The following is an 18051-nucleotide window of genomic DNA, read 5'->3' on the forward strand; positions in this document are numbered from 1 at the left end:
AACATTGGGTAGATATATCCTTGTGCCAGACCAATGTGGAAATTCAGTGTCTCATTTCTCTTTTGTGTAAAATCCACTAACCCGCCAGCAGGTACAGTTCAATGTGAATGCAGCAGCAGACCATTAATGTCCATTATGAGCTAAAACTCAGCTGGCCAAACACTCTTCTTAGTCTATACAGTAAGGAGCACAAGTCCCAACATCTGTCTAAATGTGTCTGAAGACATGGTAGTGGCCTGCCTTTGACATTTGCAGCCTTTCTGTGCCACTTTTTTCAGTCCTGTATGCCTCCATCGAGCCTTTCAGAGAGGAGAGAGTTGTAGTTTCTAAAAGATTAGCAACAGTCTGTTCCTCATTGACTTAATTGTACTATTTGCATAAAGCCTGCAAGTCTTGGATACTCGCTGTTTAACATGGACTCTGGACTCTGTCAGCCATTCCTGTCAGTGCTTGCGTGGAATTTAACTTGCTCATCGGCATCTCTTTACTTTATTGAGAAGCACCATTTTGAATTAAATGGACAGGAACGTGTTCATGTGCACATAACTGGTGAATGTAATTGTCTTATTTAAATGGAAATGTTGCTTTTCAGCTGTTCTGGAAAAGTCAGCAGAACACTCAATTCCACAAGGCGTAGCATTGTAATTTTCTGTACCGAGACAATTTACGGCACTGTCTCTGACTAGCAGTTTAATTCCCCTGAACTTTCATTTGGATATTTATGTGACATTTAGAGCACACTGAAACACAATAGCCTGTGGCTAAGCTGATTCTATGGAAGCTAGAAGAAATTGTTCACAGCCTACACACTCAAGGACACTCATGCAAGCTCACTGGTTGATCATACGTCTTCCCTGCCACAGGCGGCTGAACCGTAATCAACTGCAGCAGCTTCCTGAGTTGCTGTTTCAGAAGAACCCTGCCGTGTCTCGACTGTAAGTACATCCTCTTTTTTTTCCAGTCAGATGTATGCATACTTTCTCATATCTGTCAGCACACTTTCCGTTCCTCTTTATCTTTTTTTTGTTATATATCATGCAAACCATCTCTGTTGCTTAGAGATGTAAGGCTGATGAAGGCTGGCTTTGGTTTGATTTGGTTTAAACACAATTAAAGAACAATGCGGATTCGATTGCACTTGCTGGAAGGGACAGCAGGACTCATTGAGAGTTATTAGCGTGTCAGGTCTTATTATGAGAAAATCAACTGTTATTTGCACATTGTTGGGCCTTTCTTCCAAGTCGTCTGGAGTTTCTCTGTGTTAGTCTGTCGGTAAGAGAATCCACTGGTGACAGCAAGCTGATATGACTCAACTTAGTGACGACGTCACTGTAAAAGATTTTGAGCTCAGTTCCAGGTGAAAGGATGTGTGCGTTACTGAATCGGGTCATTTTACGTCAAGTCCCCAAAGCTCACTCTACCAGTGGACTCCACGTTCATCATATGAATGAAATACATGATGAAACTTGTCCCAGTTTTTGATTCACTGTGAGACCAGGTTCATACTGTTACACACCCACATGTTCACCCAGAGTAGGCAGTCCCACAGTAATGCTAAACTTTGACTCCCATCTGCAACAAGGCTCAGTGTTTTTTCCTTCCTTTCTTTTCTTTGGTATAATTGCTGTCCTTGTTACTAGCTGATCATTTCAGATCCCATTTCAGGTCAGATTACCTGGAGCATCTGGGAATAATGAAACAGCGGGACATGGAAAAATCATTTCCCTCCCATCTATCCTCATCGTGGTACCACTAACCAATGACCCCCGTTTCAGCCCTCCATGTGTTTATCCTTTGTTTGATGTTTAACACCATCTTGAATCTATCTGTCACTTCCTTGCAACTACCCTTGCATCTCCCCACGTCACTTATCATCATGCCAAAACCAGCCTTTAGGACTTTAGGGCAAGGATGGCCTTCTCCAGGCTTGGTAATACTGAGCAGTTCTAAGTTGTCTGTCTAGCTGGAATTCCACACAGAGCAGGCCGAGGCCTTCCAGACCAGCGGACAGCCTTGAACACGTGTGATTAGTCCATCTGGAGCAGCAGGCTCTGCCAGCAGCCAGAGGATTGTGCTAACACAGCTTTGCTTTTTCATCCAGGCTAACTTCATGGTCATTATTCTAAACCCGGAGCTGGCTTTCCTGCCACGTCCTGGAGAATGAGACATTGTTTAACATTGCTTAATCGATTCGCTATGTGTCTGTATTTACACTCTTTTGTTCATCCTTGGCTGGATAAAAGAGGTCTGTTAGAGACCTTTCAGGTGTGGAATCACCGTACGTTTAGCAGTTTCAACAAATGTACAATCAAGTGCCATGAAATTGATAATAATTCAGTTTTTATAGTACATGTGGTTGATTGATAGATGATACTTTGCTCGAGACTTCCAGTGCTTGTTAAAGATTAATACTGGTGATGTGGGATTAGGAACAGCCTTAGAAGACAAAGATTTTTCCTAAAGTGTGTCTTAAATCCAGAGCGGTGTGTCTCCGCCGTTCGGCTTCTGGTTGAAGTCTGAAGTGGTTAGGTTACAGTCTTGCTTTGCTCCCGCCAGCAGCTTTAATGGACTTAAAAGGTCCGCATGTCCCAGAGGAAGAGTTTTGATGCTATTTCATGCATGCATTTGTACATGTGTGTCTAAGGAGGACCAAGAGAACGACACACTGATGGAGAAACAGTCGGTTTGTGTGTGTCTTTGCACTTGCTCAAAAAGCTCACAGGGGCTTATTAAGGTCTGCCTTTATGATCCCAACAAGTAAGGTTAATGTGAATCCCTGCTGCCTTCAGGTGGAGCACTAACCCAGATGGTTTCCTTCTCTCTTTTTCTCTTGGAGGCAGGATTAATTGCTCCCCTTCTCTTATTCTGTACGCTTAAACTCTTGCTGTCAGTCTCTTCTTTTCCCCTCTTTCTTTTTTTGCGGTTTGTTGTGCTCATTCTGGAGAGAGGACTTCAGGGACAACTTGTTCAAGAAAAGTGACTATTAGTGACATCCCACTGCGAGAACAAACAGAAAGAAGGGCAGGGGGACAGAGGAGCAAAGGATAGCAGATGATGAGATGGTTGCTCTCATTAAACTTTAGAGCTACCGGGTTAATAAAAGACTGTTGGTTAAATGAGCAGAGGAGTGTTGTTTTGTGGGAAGTTTTTAAACACTTCCCATGCAGTCATTAAGCTAACAGGGTAATGAGTTTTCACTACAAAGAGAAAATGAAGAATTAATGCAAGTGCTCTTTCTAGGACACTGATTTTGATAAAGGGCTCCTCTAAGAGACAAAAAAAACCCCAACATTTTCATATGTAGAAATAATTACTTTTTCATAGCGGTTCTGCTAAAGCTCAAAACTTTGCATGTGCAAATGGTGTGTTTTTTCTCTCAAGCACATTAACAGAGAAACGACGTTGCACAAGTATATTTTGCATATTTTGGTGTTCTGCTTTGTGTTTCGAGAGCGAACCTCTCTTTATACTTTCTCTCCAACTTTACAAGTCTAAAAGATACTGAGAAACTGATGCATTAGGGGCAGAAAAAAAGACGAATGGAACTGATTAGGGATGATTAGAGATAGTTAGGGTTAGTTAGAGCTGCCTGTGATGGATGGTACCAACAAGAAGGAATGGGAAAGGTGGTGCGGAGGCAAGAGGCGCTGTGAACAATAACAGTGAAAATAGAGTTGCATTCGTCACTGTTAACGACCTGTTGCCCCGTCCTACCACCCTTTGACTTCTCCTTATCCCACTTCCACTTCACTTCAGATCTGTAATCTACTCATCCATGGTTGTAATTAGTGTCTTTTCACTGTGGGAGAGCGGGAGGAAGGAAGGACTGCGGGATGGAGGGAAAAAGAAGCATAGGTGAGCAGATTGGGAGGAGTGGAGAGCAGTTTGCCTGATAGCTGGCCCCAGGGACTAGCATCTGGTTGCAGCTCAGGATGGAAGGTTGGGGGTGGAGGAGGTAAAGGGGTATTTTGCGGTTTGTGATTACCGTATTGCTTCTTGCTGCCACAAACAAATACCGGCAACAAAACAAGTTATTTTGAAGGGGTGTTAGTTTCATTAATGACCAACATGGGGTGAGGGGAGAGGATTTCCCTTGTGTACCTACCCGGGAGGTATGAAGGAGGAGCAGGGAGGTGGGAAGGGTGTGGCAGTACCTGCTCTACGGGGGAGATGAGGAAATCCTGGCAAAAGATTGAAGGTGGGGGCGTGTCTCATCCTTCTTTAACATCCTTCATTTGAGTTTCAAGTTAATACCTGGTAACGGGTGTCCTGATGTAAACAAACCCCAAACACACTCACTGAAAGCCTGAGACACACACACACACACACACACACACACACACACACAGACACACACACAGGAGAGAGCACAAAAAGAGAGAAAATGTAAATAACAATAATTAGATGCAAACGCACACAGAACAACACTATAATTACATCTCTGTGTGCTAATGTGTGGATGGTTTGCACGCACAAGAGATTGCACTTTTTATTTGACTTTGAAGGAGCCGCTTCACTGTGACCTGATGCAGAGCTGCCTCATCTGTGTTTTGTGTTTGTTGATTGCTTGATGCTTAGGGAACAGTAGTTGAGTGTGAGAAGAAAGAGTTGTTTGGAGGCGGGAGGTCTACAATAAATAACGTGCGCTTGTCACCAAACCTTATAAATCCTCTTTCTGTCACAGTATTCCAACTTGTTTTCGACTGTTATCATTAAATAAACATTCTCCTCTCATTTCCGTCAGAGGCTTGTAAACTCACAGCGTTGCTCCAAGTCTTTCTGTGCAACAAAGCAAACCAAATTGACTCTTTTGACTTCTGACTTTTTGTGTATGACTGCATGAAAGACTGATGTGAATGTGTTTTTCTTATTTTTTTTTTTTACTGTCCCCTGCTGTTTGTAAGCGTTTGTATAAAACTAAGTTGTATGTGGGTCTGTGCATGCAAGTGTGTGTGCATCTGGCCGGCTGTTATGCTCCAAGCTGGTCTTGTCGTTTCCTTCTTTTTGTCTCTACTGATGAATGACCTGCTTCAGTGTGCTGGGTCTCTCTCTCGCTCCCTTAGAGGACTGTTTGGGCCCCCGCTTGGCAGCAGTCCCCATGGCAACCCATCTTCATCAGGAGGTTTCTGTGCCATCAGTGGCAGACATCCTGATTTCTTGACTGTGGTTTGTCTGACACAAAGTAAACACTGACAGCTAAGATTCAGCTAACTACAGACTCGGTGAAAGGTGAAAGGAATAAAAGAAGGCTTCCTAAGATGGCTCAGTTAACACAAAATTATTATTGTTTACATAACACCAGTTTTATCTCACCCAAGTTTTTACATAGCCATCTGTTTCCCGGAATAAATCTGTTTCACATCAAAGCAGAATCTAAAGTAACAGACCAATATGTTATTAACAGCAAACAGCATTTATCTTTTGATATGTCTTTAGAATCACAAAAAAAAAAGAAAGCTGAAAATACTCAGAGACCATGGTCACAGGTGCTCAGCGTTCTTCCCTGCTGGTTTAACTCTGTTTCACGTAAGGTGAATTTGTCGATCATGAACAGCTGTAGTCACATGAAACTGACATTTCTGAGGCCGATCTCCTCAGTCCAAGTAGTATCTATTGCTGCAGAAGCATAGGAATGACTCACTATCATCCATCTATCTGTGCTTTTTATGCATAAGCAGCCTCAGTCAGACCAATGGCTCGGTTCAGTTGGCCATGACATAGTGCAGACATGTTAGAAAGATTTCTTTTTGTGGTACATTTATTTCCCAAGACCACACAATTATTAGATGTAGTTGAAGGGTTTGCCAGTTCACTTGATCAGTGAGCACAGCTCAGATTTAGGTGGTTATTTTTTGGTGTAACACTCAGACTTTTCCCTCTGTAAGAAAGAAGTATTTTTGTATTGAAATGTGATGCAATTTGTTAATAAGGAAAAATATCCGTAAGTATATTTTATATACACTTTATATATACTTAAGGATATGTTTCTTGCTTTGGGAAAACCAACACTATAAGTTCTAATTTAAAAATGATAGGGTAATAGTTTTGGTTTTTGGTATGACCTACAGCCCAACCAAAAAATACCTGGCAGGCTTTGACTCTTTGCCCATGCCCCTCTTCCTGCCCTAGTCCTTTTCAGCTGGTAAAAGTGGCTTTTATGGCTTGTCACTGTTTTCTTTACGAGTCGGACCGTGTGTGAGAGAGAAATGCAGACCAAACCATGTGAGGAAAGCGGAAGCCAAAAAGGGGTAATTTAAAAACCACTCTGCCATCTGAAATATTCACAACCGCAGCACAACGGGAGTGAGAAAGAAAGAGGCCAAAAGAACAGACAAAGGAAGAACAAAGTTAGAGAAGAGAGAAGGAGATGGTCGGAGGTGCAGAAGAGAGCAACAAAGATGCTGCAAAGGCAGGGGGGATATTTCCCTGTGTTTATATTTCCTAACGATTCTGTGTTCTTGCTCATGAATTATTGAGCAGATGGATTGAGGCTTGTTAAATATTCCCACTAAAGCGCTGGGACATCAGTGGTCTGTTTGTGAGTGTGTGTGTGTGGATGTCCAGTGTCTGGTACACCCTGCTCTACATACACACTCGTACCACATCTGATGTTCTAAATATTCATACAAGCAAGAATGCACACGCACAAGTTCTGCTGCGATGACCGTCTCGATCATATACGTGCATGTTCTTGTGAGTGTGTGCGCATGAGCCTCTTCACACTTGGGACTGGTCTGGTCATTATGAATTGATACAGCATAAATAAGACATCACAGTGTGGTCTAGATCCGTCATGAGTATACACACACAGGGATTTCACTTGCGGAGCTGCCGAAGGAGCCCCCCTCCACCTCCTCCTCCTCCTTCTCTCTGGGCGGCTGCCGACAGTTTGCCTCTGTGACGGCTGGCTCTGCCACCGCCAGATTGGAACTGACACAAACGGGGGAAAAGTCTACCCTCATGTCCTCACATGTGCACACAAAACACACATACACTTACTCCTTGGAATCTGAAAGCAGGGGTTTGAGGAATGCTGCTGTACCATTCCAGTAATAACAGCCAGTGTGGTGCTTGTTGGGTAGTCCTGCTTGGGGGTGTATGAACACATACTTAATGCCTATATGTGTACTCAAAAAGTGTCAAAAAGTATGAGTGTAGTAATCCGAATGAGGAACCCAGCTCATTCATCAGAGTCATAACGGAGCACAGTCTCCCTTCAATGGGTGTTTCCCTCCCTCTGTGCATATGTCCATCTCGTCACGGTTCATTTTGAAATCTGGGGTTTCGCTCAACTTTATCTGCTCTGGATCTTCATCTGGAAGTGTTTGTGTGTGTGCTGCTTAGCAGGAAGAATACAGTATTTGTGTGTAATCTCTGGTTATGAGCTGTTAGGGTCTGGACTGTAGACTCAGCTTTGGAAGTTACCCAAGCAGACCCAAACACAGCCTCTCATTTCTTGGGTGTAGAGGGGAGAGGGGGTTCCAAAACCCTTCCTAACATCCTGCAAAGCAGGAAGACACACCAAACTACCCACACATGCACAGCCAACCCACACGCGTACGGTAAATGATTGTTTCAGCCCTACCCTGTGGCCTCGGGCTCCATCTCTGATAGGGATTTACAAAAAATAAACAAACTGCAGGGCAAATTATGCCTTCGCATACACACATGCACGCGTGCCCACACACATGCGATCACAAATGCCACTGCACACATACTTTGACCACCTCCTGATGATTTGCTGCTCTAACAGCCAACGCTCTGCAGAGCTCAGACTCTGGCTGTTTACCATTTCTTAGCAAGCGGAAGACAAACAAAGAAAGAGAATTGAGAGGCAAATAGTTCAAAAAGCGCCTCATATTTTCTGAACGAAATCTGATCCAATTACTTGGGAAACGTGTGGTGTAATGGATGGAAAGAGATTTTTGGATTTTTAGTTGAGTGTGTATGTATAATTATAGGCTTTGGGTGCATCCCTTTGTCCTCTGGAAGGAGAGACATGATTGAACTACTTCCTCTTCCCTGTGGTGGTATTTTCTGTGTGTTTGTGCATATGTGCGTCTCCTCTCTTTCTGTGGTGAGCAGGTCCTTTCTTAGGGCTTTATGCTTAGCACACCTCCAGGCCTATTGTTCTTGAGACTCCCCAAGCTACAGAGCTGCTGCTACTGAGAGTTTTGCTGCATAAAGATGTGGCTCAGTGTGCCTTGAGGTTTCTGAGGTTAGAACTGTGCAGACGAATGGCTAAAGAAGCAAAAAGCGTTTCCTAGTCTGAATCTTGCTTTCCCAAATGAGTCAGTGAACTTAAGTCTTTATTTAACTGGTGCCCATGAGCAATGCATCTCTTTCTTTTAGGTCCAACAGAGCTTACAAAAGCAGTGCCACATTCAGATTTATGCACCTGTCATATAAATAGGGACTCTTGTTCATTTTTCAAATTACCTTTCAAATTGCACTCTATTTGCTTTTTATATTTGCTTTTGTGTTGGCTTCATTCAAAGGAAACGGCTTTCTAAGAGTTAAAGAACTTTAATGTTACACTAAATGTTGCTGTTTCTGGAGTCCATAACAGCACGCATATATGGGCAACATGTGTCTCAACTAAACTGCATAGTCCACATTCTTTTGAGTTGGTCTGAAAAACTTCAGAATCAACTTCAAAGTTAGAAAGTCAAACATTATAACCATTGTTTGTAGACTCATTCAAGCAGCGGTTTGGACATTGGAAAGATGATATTTTTTACAAGTAAATGCATAAAAATAAAATCGCCTGTTGCGTGCTACAGAGATATGGGAAAACAACAGTTCTTATGAGAAAACAGCATTATATCATATGTATGTCACACAATCTATGATTTACTATATTCCATGTCAAACCAGGTCAAACATCTATTTACATTTTTTTTTTCAGTATAATTCACAACTACTCACATAAAGCATTAAGTTAAGTTTCTTAATCAGTTTTCACAATGAATGCAGACAGTGAAAAGTGATAAATATCCATCTGTTCCAAAGTCTTACAGCCTGGTTACAATTGAATGAAATGTTAAACAAATAAGTTCTTCTTTGAGTCTTTTAGCCACTTTTCAATAGTTGTTCTCACATAAACATCAACCTGCTTACTAATGTTTTGTTTATTCACAGTTGTGAGTCATGTGTGCATGCAAATATTTTCAGTATGATTAGTGGGAAACTACAAACATGCACAGCACCAGGGAAATAAAGGTTTTTCCTGAAAACTGCATAATTTGTATAATTCTAACTCACTCACTGGGCACCAGAATCATGGACTTTTCACAAAAGATGCAGCAACACACATCTTTGCTGGTATTTTTGATGGGAAACTGAAACACCTGTGGATGAGGCACAAGGCTTATAGAATCTGATTTCATGCTACCAGAGTTATGAACAGAACATCTGCCAGTTTAGCAGCCAGAGGAAAACGCACTAACATTCTTCTCCACCTTGCTTGTGTTAGCTTCTCTTATATCTTGCACGAGCCCCACACAGAAAGCAGTCAGGGTTGATTGGTGATAGGTCCTCCAAATAGTGTGCCTGCCTGCATTCAAGTAAAAAGACATATTGAGCCGTGCAGGGTCAGTGAGCAAAGCAAAGAGGAAAATCTCAATTCCAGTACAAATGGCTATTTGTTTCCAGTATTGCCTTCCTCTCACAATACTCTCCTGCTGCTATCACTGCATGCAGGGGTGATCTCATTAGTCCAAGAGTGTATGTATATGCCTGTTGCAGAGATATATGTATATTTTTTGTGAGAAACAGCATGGTGTTGTGTGCAGAGAGTGTCTTTCCTTCTTAGCTTTATACAATTTAACAAGGAATCGCTGTGGGATGGAATCGATTTTTCTTTCCCGCTGTTTGAACTATGAGTATACATGCACATGCACACACCCGCCCCACCCCAGCAGAGCTTCCTGAAATGAGTGTTACATCTGAGATGCTGCCAGGCCGATGTGTGTTTACCTGTTTTGTGGTCACACCAATCTGACACCTCAAAGGGAACAAGAGGAGGAGTGAGACACTGGGTATTGATTGAAAAGGAGGGAGTTACAGCGAAATAGAAGGTGCAGTTGGAGAGCAGAAAGAATTAAAGCACAGTGAGAGAAAAAATTGAGGTGGGGCCAAAAAAAGGATATTAATTCATCTCTTTCATCGTCTTTCATTTTTTAATAGTGCTTAATTATATATACAGCTCTAAATGAAGGTTTGTTTAACCTCTTGGACTTTAAATTGCTTTTTCATTTTGGATGGTTCAAATCCCTACTCCCAAATCCAGTGTAGTGCTGAAATGCAATCTCGGAAAGAGATTGAGAATGAGAGGAGGGGGAAAAAAGGGGTAAAATGAGTTAAAGGGAAGTAGAAGGACCAGAAAGTGACAGACATTGACTGGGACGCAATAAATAGTGCGGGGATAGAGTAAGTGGGGATGGCGGATAAAGTGAAAGAAAGAAAAAGAGGCACAAAGTGGAAAGATTGGTCTCATCTGTAGACTTTGGAAGTATTTTCATCTCTTCTCATCTGTGTGGCTGTGCTGGGAGACAGTGAGGCTGTGGGAGCCGGGGGCACCTGCAGGAGAGCATTAGCCAGAAGCTCCATTATCACTTCAAAGCTGGACTCTGCTGAAGGAGGCCCGGGTGACACTGGGGCCCTACAGAGGATGAAACACTGCACAGAGATAGGAGTAGAAGAAGGCCTCCTCTCTCTGTCAGCTTTCCTCGTTTTCTCTCTATCATCTACCCAACCCCATTTACTGTAACTCACTTCCTCCCTGTCATCTTCCTTGTGCTACCTTCCTTATCACTTCCCTTTCATCCTGCTCAGATATTTCCTCTCTGTGTCTTATCTGTATCTTTAACACCTGCCTGCTTGGATAGCAAGTCCAAAATGAGATTTTTTTTTTTCCCCTGGCTGAATTTCTCCATCTTCCCTGGCTTATAAAAGGCCTGGGGAGTAGAAGGCCTGATGAGCCCCTGGCTGTGATAATGAGCTTGCAGACCCTTTCATGTGGAGATCAAGCCTATGGCCAGAGGGGGTCTTGTTGGTTCTGGAGTTAGTGGAGTGGATATTACCCAGCACACGATTGTTGCTTGTAGAATAGAAGAGTCAACCCAACAGTTCCCATGAAGTCCAGACACCCCAAAACCAGACACAAAGACATGCATCACTTTCAAGGATGTAAGTTATAGCATTCCTCTGTCTAATACATTATACCAGAGACCTTTACTGATATTTACAGGCCACAGAAGGTCAGATACCTTTAAGCGGGACAACAGTATAGGCCAGAAATCAATACAAACTCATTTAACATTTTCTATTACTACTCCCTGCCTGCTCTCTAAGTGTGTCAACACTTCATAAATTTGCCAACTGAATAAGTAGAGAGAAAAGAATGTGCAGCAGATAGAAACTAGAGCAAAGTCTGATGCTCTTTGATTTGACTTCATCCAAAAGCAGCCTTAACGATGTTCCAATTCTTCTCGTTCAGCCCCTAAAAGCTTTCAAAACAGTCTATGCATATATGCATGAATTTGTGTGTGTCTGTTAATCCAAAATGCTAAGCCACACCTGTTTATCACTCCCTTCCTCTAACACCTTCATTTATCACACAGGGATTTTCTTTGCCTTGTCGATTCTGCTTTTCTGTCAATATAGGTGCATGGCTTCTGCAGGGTTGCAACTGATAACTATTTTCATATTTGACCAGTCCGGAAAAAAAAGTAAGAATCCAGAACATTTTCCCTTTTCAATGTCACATCTGATTAACAGTGGTAGTTCCACTTTACAATGGTTTAATGGTTTAAAGGGGATATACATGTGAAGAAGAGGGGATATATCCAGGTTTCACTTTGTAGAACTATTCCTAAATAAAGAAGCCCTTTCAAGTTTAATGAAAGATTTAAGTAGACTGGTGGCCAATAGCTTCCACACGTTCACAATTCACATGATTCATTTTGAGTCCTTTCTGTCCTCCTGTTTCCTCTCCTCCCCCCTGCTCAACACTGCCTCAGTCTTTCTCCTATTAATTAACAAAAACATCTTTTATTTTGGTTACAAATTGTTCTGGGGTATTCATTTCAGAAACAGAGGAGACCTCTAGCTAAAGTTGTTCTACTGACAAAAACTTACTGGCTGTAGAAAATGGCTGAAGCCTAATCAAGCACTGATATGTGATAAAAGTCTCAGTGAAATCATTACAGCTTGAGGCAGTCATCTGGATGGGCTTTATTTCTCTCATTCCATTTTCTTTTTATAGAATAGCTCCTAATAGTTTCTATGGAGACTGAATTGGCAGACCGTTGTTATGCTGCGTGTGGCCCCTCAGTAGTCTCACCCTCATTTACCTTCCTACCTGTGTTTCTGAAAAGAGAAAGCTGACAGCTGGGAAAAACATCTGTCTTACACACCTTCGTTGCTCCTCGGGCAGTGAGATGGAGAAGTGATAAAAATGAATAGAGCCAAGGCTTCAGGATTTCTGTGTCAACAGTGAAATGAGTAAAAGATTTTGTATTATGTAATATTTTACTCTAAACTTTGTTTTGTTTTTCTGGCTTTTCCCTCAACTTCTCCTCATACATTGGGTTGATATGGAGAGAAGGTTGGGGAAGACAAAAAGTCAAAAGTCACACCAAGTTGTGAGAGGGAGCTGAGCTAAGTTGAACGGAGACATCCATCGGGGTTAGAGAAGCACTGCCTTGTTTCCCAGGCAGGCACCTTCTTTGTGACATGGTTAAAGATGTGTCCTAACACCATTCCCATCACCCTTAGTCCCCTCCTCTCCCCACCTTGGCTCCCATCCCTCCATCGTTCCCTCCATCCCTGGAGAATAGCCTGCTCTTTGCTCAAGCCATTCCGTCTCCTTGGAGCTCATTGTTCCGTGGTTGCTAGGCAATAGCTGGGGCCTCATTTGGTGGGGTGCCTGGGTATTTGGTACGGGGTCAGGGCTGACAGAGGTGATGTGAAGGTGTGTGTGCGTGCTTGTGTATGTGTGACGACGCACAAGGTTGTGTGCCCACATTGTTAGCCATCAAAGTGTGTGTGTGTGTGTGAGGGTGCATAAATATGTGTGTGTATGTGTTTGGTTAAGGGTCAGGCGTGACAGCGCTGGTACAATAGTGTGGGGTGTGACCAACCCCTCCTTCACTATTTATTAGCCTATTCAATCACCCACTCCCCTGCTCCTAGCCAGGCAGGGCCAGGAGGCAGCGGAGCTGTCAGTCAACAGGGAGGGGGAGGGGCAGAGAGGGGACCCCAGAAAACATAATTAATGTGTAACACATGAGCTGCTGTATTTCTCTATAGAGCAAATTAAAGAAACAAGGAGCCACTGCCACTGCAATTACACAACCCTGAATAGACCACTGCCTTTAATATGTTGCTGCTAATCCAGGCACTCACACCTGCTTTCTCTTCCTCACTCTGTTTTTTCTTCTCATCTCAAATGTGTGTGTCTCATGCTGTAAAACACACATCAGGGGAGAGCCTCTTTGTCATTCGCCCTCCTGAATTCCGATCCTCAATCGTCAAGCTAGTTGCGTTTGGCTCGGCCTTGGAGAGCCCTGGAGTGGCTTTCAGAAACCTCCACCAAATACACACACGCACAAACAAACCATTGCTATTGTTGCGAAAGCTTAAGCGCCCATTAAGAGAGTACAAGTGGTAAAATGAGCAAACCAGAGAGGAACATTTTTAGAAAAAGAACCTTCATTCAATTAAACCTAGTCTCACACCTATTTCTGACTCCCTCTGTCTCTTTCCCTCTGTTCACTTTTGTTTTTCCACATTAAAGTCTACATAGTGCATGTAGCGTCAGGATTAGCTTCTGATTCCTGTTTTCTAATATCCCTCTTACTGTGCATTCCTGAGCCCTTAGAGCAAAACCATAAATGATTATTTTACTTCCAAATTAAGACTCATGAAGAATGACTCATTGCCAGTGTTATGTATCTATGAGTCATCAGTGTTTTCATTCACTTTTTAGCACATGCTACAGGCAAACTTTTCATCCTCTTCCCATCTGTCCGACTCCCTTTATCTTTTCTTTTTCATGTCAGTAAATCACAGCTGTCCAAGCAAGAATGTGAGTAGCAACAAAGTAGCACCCCAGAATGGATTTTGCATTGCTCTGCAGAAAAGGTCTGTGGTCGCAGTGTGCAGAAAATGATTCCCCCGGGAATCTGTTTTTCTCCTGCAGCGTCTGCATGTGTGTGTTCCAAAAGCAAGGAGCTAAAATTGTCACAAATTACCAGCTAAAGCGCTGCCTTGTGTTCTCAACACTCACAGTGAGAGAGAAAGAATGCGATGTGCTCACCTGAGCTGTAACTGAAAGCAGATATAAAGTGGATCTAACATGTCCGTGCAGAGAGAGGAGAGGAAAGCCTGGCACTGTGGAGGGCATACCTGCGCTCAGAGGCAGGGTGTGTCAGGCTTCTCAGGGTTCACTGCTTTAACAAAACCCCAGCGCTAACACAGCAGAAAATAACTCCAGGACCTGGCATATAAACTTGGAATCGGTATGATATCATGAGAGTTTGTTGTGCCTTTTTTTTGAGCGTCACACTGTCTCCGGCAGAGTCATTAAGGAATCATTAAGTGAGGAAGCTGAGAGTTTCATATTCATGGAATTCATCAAAACAACTTACTGAAAGCAGCCGAGGCATTCATTTAGTGGGTCAGCTGAATTCAACCGTTGGGCTGCATTGATGTGGTGTTGACCCTGGACCACACCATGCACTGCTGTCGGTGTGGCTTTGTTGGTAGTGCGGTAACCTTTCTTTGTGCCTATGTTTGGGCCAGTAACCTTGCTTTGTGTTCCTGTGTGTATCAGGGTGTAGTGTGACTCCCTTTTTCCATAAATCACTGTCAGATTCCAGTGGTATGAAACAAAGCTCTTGCCCCAAGCTTGGATAATGGGGTTGTTGATTTGTGTGTGTGCACCCTTACATTCATGTGTGCCAAGCTTGTTGCCCTTCATTTACCAATCAGCACCCGCAGAGTTTATGAAAATTCATTGAGTGTGAGATGAGCTTTTCTCTTCAGATGAATATTGCACGAAACGCAGCATTGGGTGACAAAACACTCCATCGATTTTGACGAAAGGAAGGAAGGAAGGGGGGGTGGAAAGACAGCGGTAAGGGGAATATGGTTGATCGCTGGTGTGTGATGGAATAAACTGCTGAATTTCTGTCACAGCGTGTGTGACTGTGTGTGTGTATGTCGCACACGAGGATCTAATAAATAAATTATGCTTGAAATGAGAGCAGCTCTCTCTAGACCATCTCCACTTTATGAGAAGTGCGTGTTTACAACTTCACACAGACACATACAGCATGCTTACACTTTCACACACACACACACTCATGCTACATCTATGGTGACTGAAATCTACTGTTGCTCACCTTTCCAGGAACGCATCCATCCCATGTGCCTCTAAGTGTGTGTTCCCCTCTCAGGCCTTCGTTGCATTACTCTCTGAATTCCCCCCATGTTGATGCTGAAGGGATGGGAAGCATTACAGTGCAGGCCAAAGCAAACACTCTCACACATGCATATAAACACCTGCCTTGTGAGAGAAGCTGGAGAGCATTAGTGAGCTCAACAGAGCAAACACAGTGATAAAGGCAGGATTTGGGCAAATTCTAATGGAAGGAAGCGGTGGGACAGGGAGAGGATCTACCCCTGGTATCCCCCGCAGGCCTGGGCACGACTGAAGCCCTGAGTTTTGTTACTAAACAGTGTGTGGCGCTGACTCACAGTTCCTGTGTTTGCTCTGCGGGCTGTCCTAACATATCATTACTCCTCTTAGCAAAGGCAACCCACTCCTCGGGAGAGACAGCTGCCGTCTTGCCAGACAAAACCTGACCTTTTACTTTCTCCGAATGGCAAATGAATCTATGCCATCCTCGATGAGCTGCAAGTGCAAATAAGATTTGGTGGCGGAGGGCTCATGATAGCGAGGAAGGGAGATTCATGGGTACTGAGGATTCCCACAGTTTGATTGCTTTTGGAAGATTTTCAGACATCCCATTTCTAGGCAACTGAAGCAAAGGTCAAAATGGAGGAAGGAAGAAGAGAGACAAGAACAGACTTGGGGGGGATGTAGAGACAGAGGGAGAGATGGGTTGATGGTAGGGGATACAGCGCTGGAATGCTGCAGTGGTTTTAATTACAGGCAGAGGAATAGGCTTTTTAAATATTTAGAGTACAGAAGATCTCTCTGGCTGCACATGTTTGTGTGTATGAGGCTGTGTGTATCCATGTGCATGTTTATGAGGGTGCAGGGTAGGATTATATGTGTGGCATTACATGTTACCTGCAATGTCATATTCTTCTTCAAGTGTGAAACTCTTAAATCTTAAAAGTTGCAGCAAACCTTTTAGATATGTTTAATTTCCACATGCATGGCTCTGAGTTTCAAAACAACATCATTATTATAGTAAAAGATCCATCAACATCATTCAGGCTGAATAAGGCTGAAAACTTCAAATGTTGGCACCACATGCTCAGCCAGGGTTTGCTCTAATCTCAGTGAACCGATATCTGTATGTGAGCATGGGAATGTATAGGAAATAGCATATTTATGTTAAAAAAAGATATCTTGTTTCTGTTTTCAGTCTGATGTAGTCAGAGGAGTACTGACTACCTGCACATGGAGAGTAAAATATGCAGAAAACATTTGCCAAAATACTGGAAATCATTAGCTATTATCTGGCACCAATTTTTTTTTTTAAATGCCCAGAAACGGGAAGTCTCATCTGACTTTTCCTGATCAAATATTTAACTGTTCTAGGCTACATTTTATGTAAATGAAAAAAGTTTTTTTGTTTTTGTTTGGGGGAGGGCACACATTCATATTGCTCAAGCATCCAGAAGAAACTCAAACAATTTCACTTGGCACATGTCGGTAATGACTCAATGGTAGCCAGCGGATGTTACACAAAATAAACACAGAGCTGTTTTGTTGTTGCAGACTGACAGATTGTAATGATTTCCTTTACTTTACTCAAACTATCAAAACGCGGGGGAAAGCAGTAAAAATCAGCAATAAATGTTGAAGATGAAACAAGACACAAAAGACAGCTGTAATATCCAAGAAGCCGTTTGAAGGCGCCAAGTGTCAGATCTTGACAATGTGGGTCAAGTTGTAATAAACAGGCCTGAGGTGCTGTTGTGGATTTAACTCTCTGCTCGGCTACATGTGTCTGACTGACGTTGGGGCGCAAACACATAGAGGAACAGTAATCTTCTAATCATTAAAGAGAGACTCGCAGGATGTAAAGAGATGTGACTGCTGTCTGTGAGCACTAAGCCCCAGGAAGATGGGCTGCGAGAGGAGTTAAGTGGAGCCATATCCTCCTTGCTTTTCTTTTTAAATGGGGGCTATCATGGGTGAACATTCTCCCCGTCTCTCGCTGTATTGTGTGTTTATTCAGAGTGAAGCCAGGGCCCGACCAGACTCAGAATGGTAAATGGGCTGTAATTTCGAGGCAGTGCGGTGTTCTGTAGGCTCACATTGATCTGTCATTGACAAAGTTAATGAGCGTGGACGTGAGGCACGAACTCTTGCCACAAAGACATCAAAGTGCTGCCACAATGACTGGCCCGCTGTGAGACTGGCCGTCAGGCAGACACCGAGGCTGTCACAGCGCCTAACACCCCGGCAGAGGAGAGGGGTGAGGGGAGGGGAGGGCATAAAAATGAAGGGGATCTTGTGCAAGACATTTGAACATCTCCATCCTTTTCTCTGTCCTCTCAATCTCTACTACACGCGCACTTCACATGTTTTGGCCCATATTGGGCTTGTGTTTGTGGGGCTAAACATGTTCTAATGATGAACCTTTGAGCAGAAAACCACACAGTTAAACTCCATGCTCTCTGCCTCTGCTCACCATCCTGCTGCTTGGGAAGCTACTGGCTACATGCACGCGCATACAAGCTCAAAAGTCTTGCTACTAGGTAACCAGCCTGCTATCTGCCTTTTCATTCCTCTCTGTCAACAGCAAATAAGGGGAGGAGAAAAAGCAAAATCCAAGAACAAAT

The 18051-nt window shown here is 43.2% G+C and overlaps 1 protein-coding gene across 2 annotated transcripts in view; it reads left to right on the plus strand.

Annotated features, from left to right (window-relative positions):
• slit1a (slit homolog 1a (Drosophila)) overlaps positions 1-18051 on the plus strand; it is an 86740-nt gene that overhangs the window by 13638 nt on the left and 55051 nt on the right. For both annotated transcript variants that reach the window (XM_075478253.1, XM_075478254.1), the window contains exon 4: positions 864-935. In XM_075478253.1, coding sequence (XP_075334368.1) covers positions 864-935 — 72 coding nt within the window. The remainder of the gene's footprint in view (positions 1-863; positions 936-18051) is intronic.

This window comes from Odontesthes bonariensis, chromosome 2 (assembly GCF_027942865.1).
Source record: "Odontesthes bonariensis isolate fOdoBon6 chromosome 2, fOdoBon6.hap1, whole genome shotgun sequence".
Lineage (NCBI taxonomy): Eukaryota > Metazoa > Chordata > Actinopteri > Atheriniformes > Atherinopsidae > Odontesthes > Odontesthes bonariensis.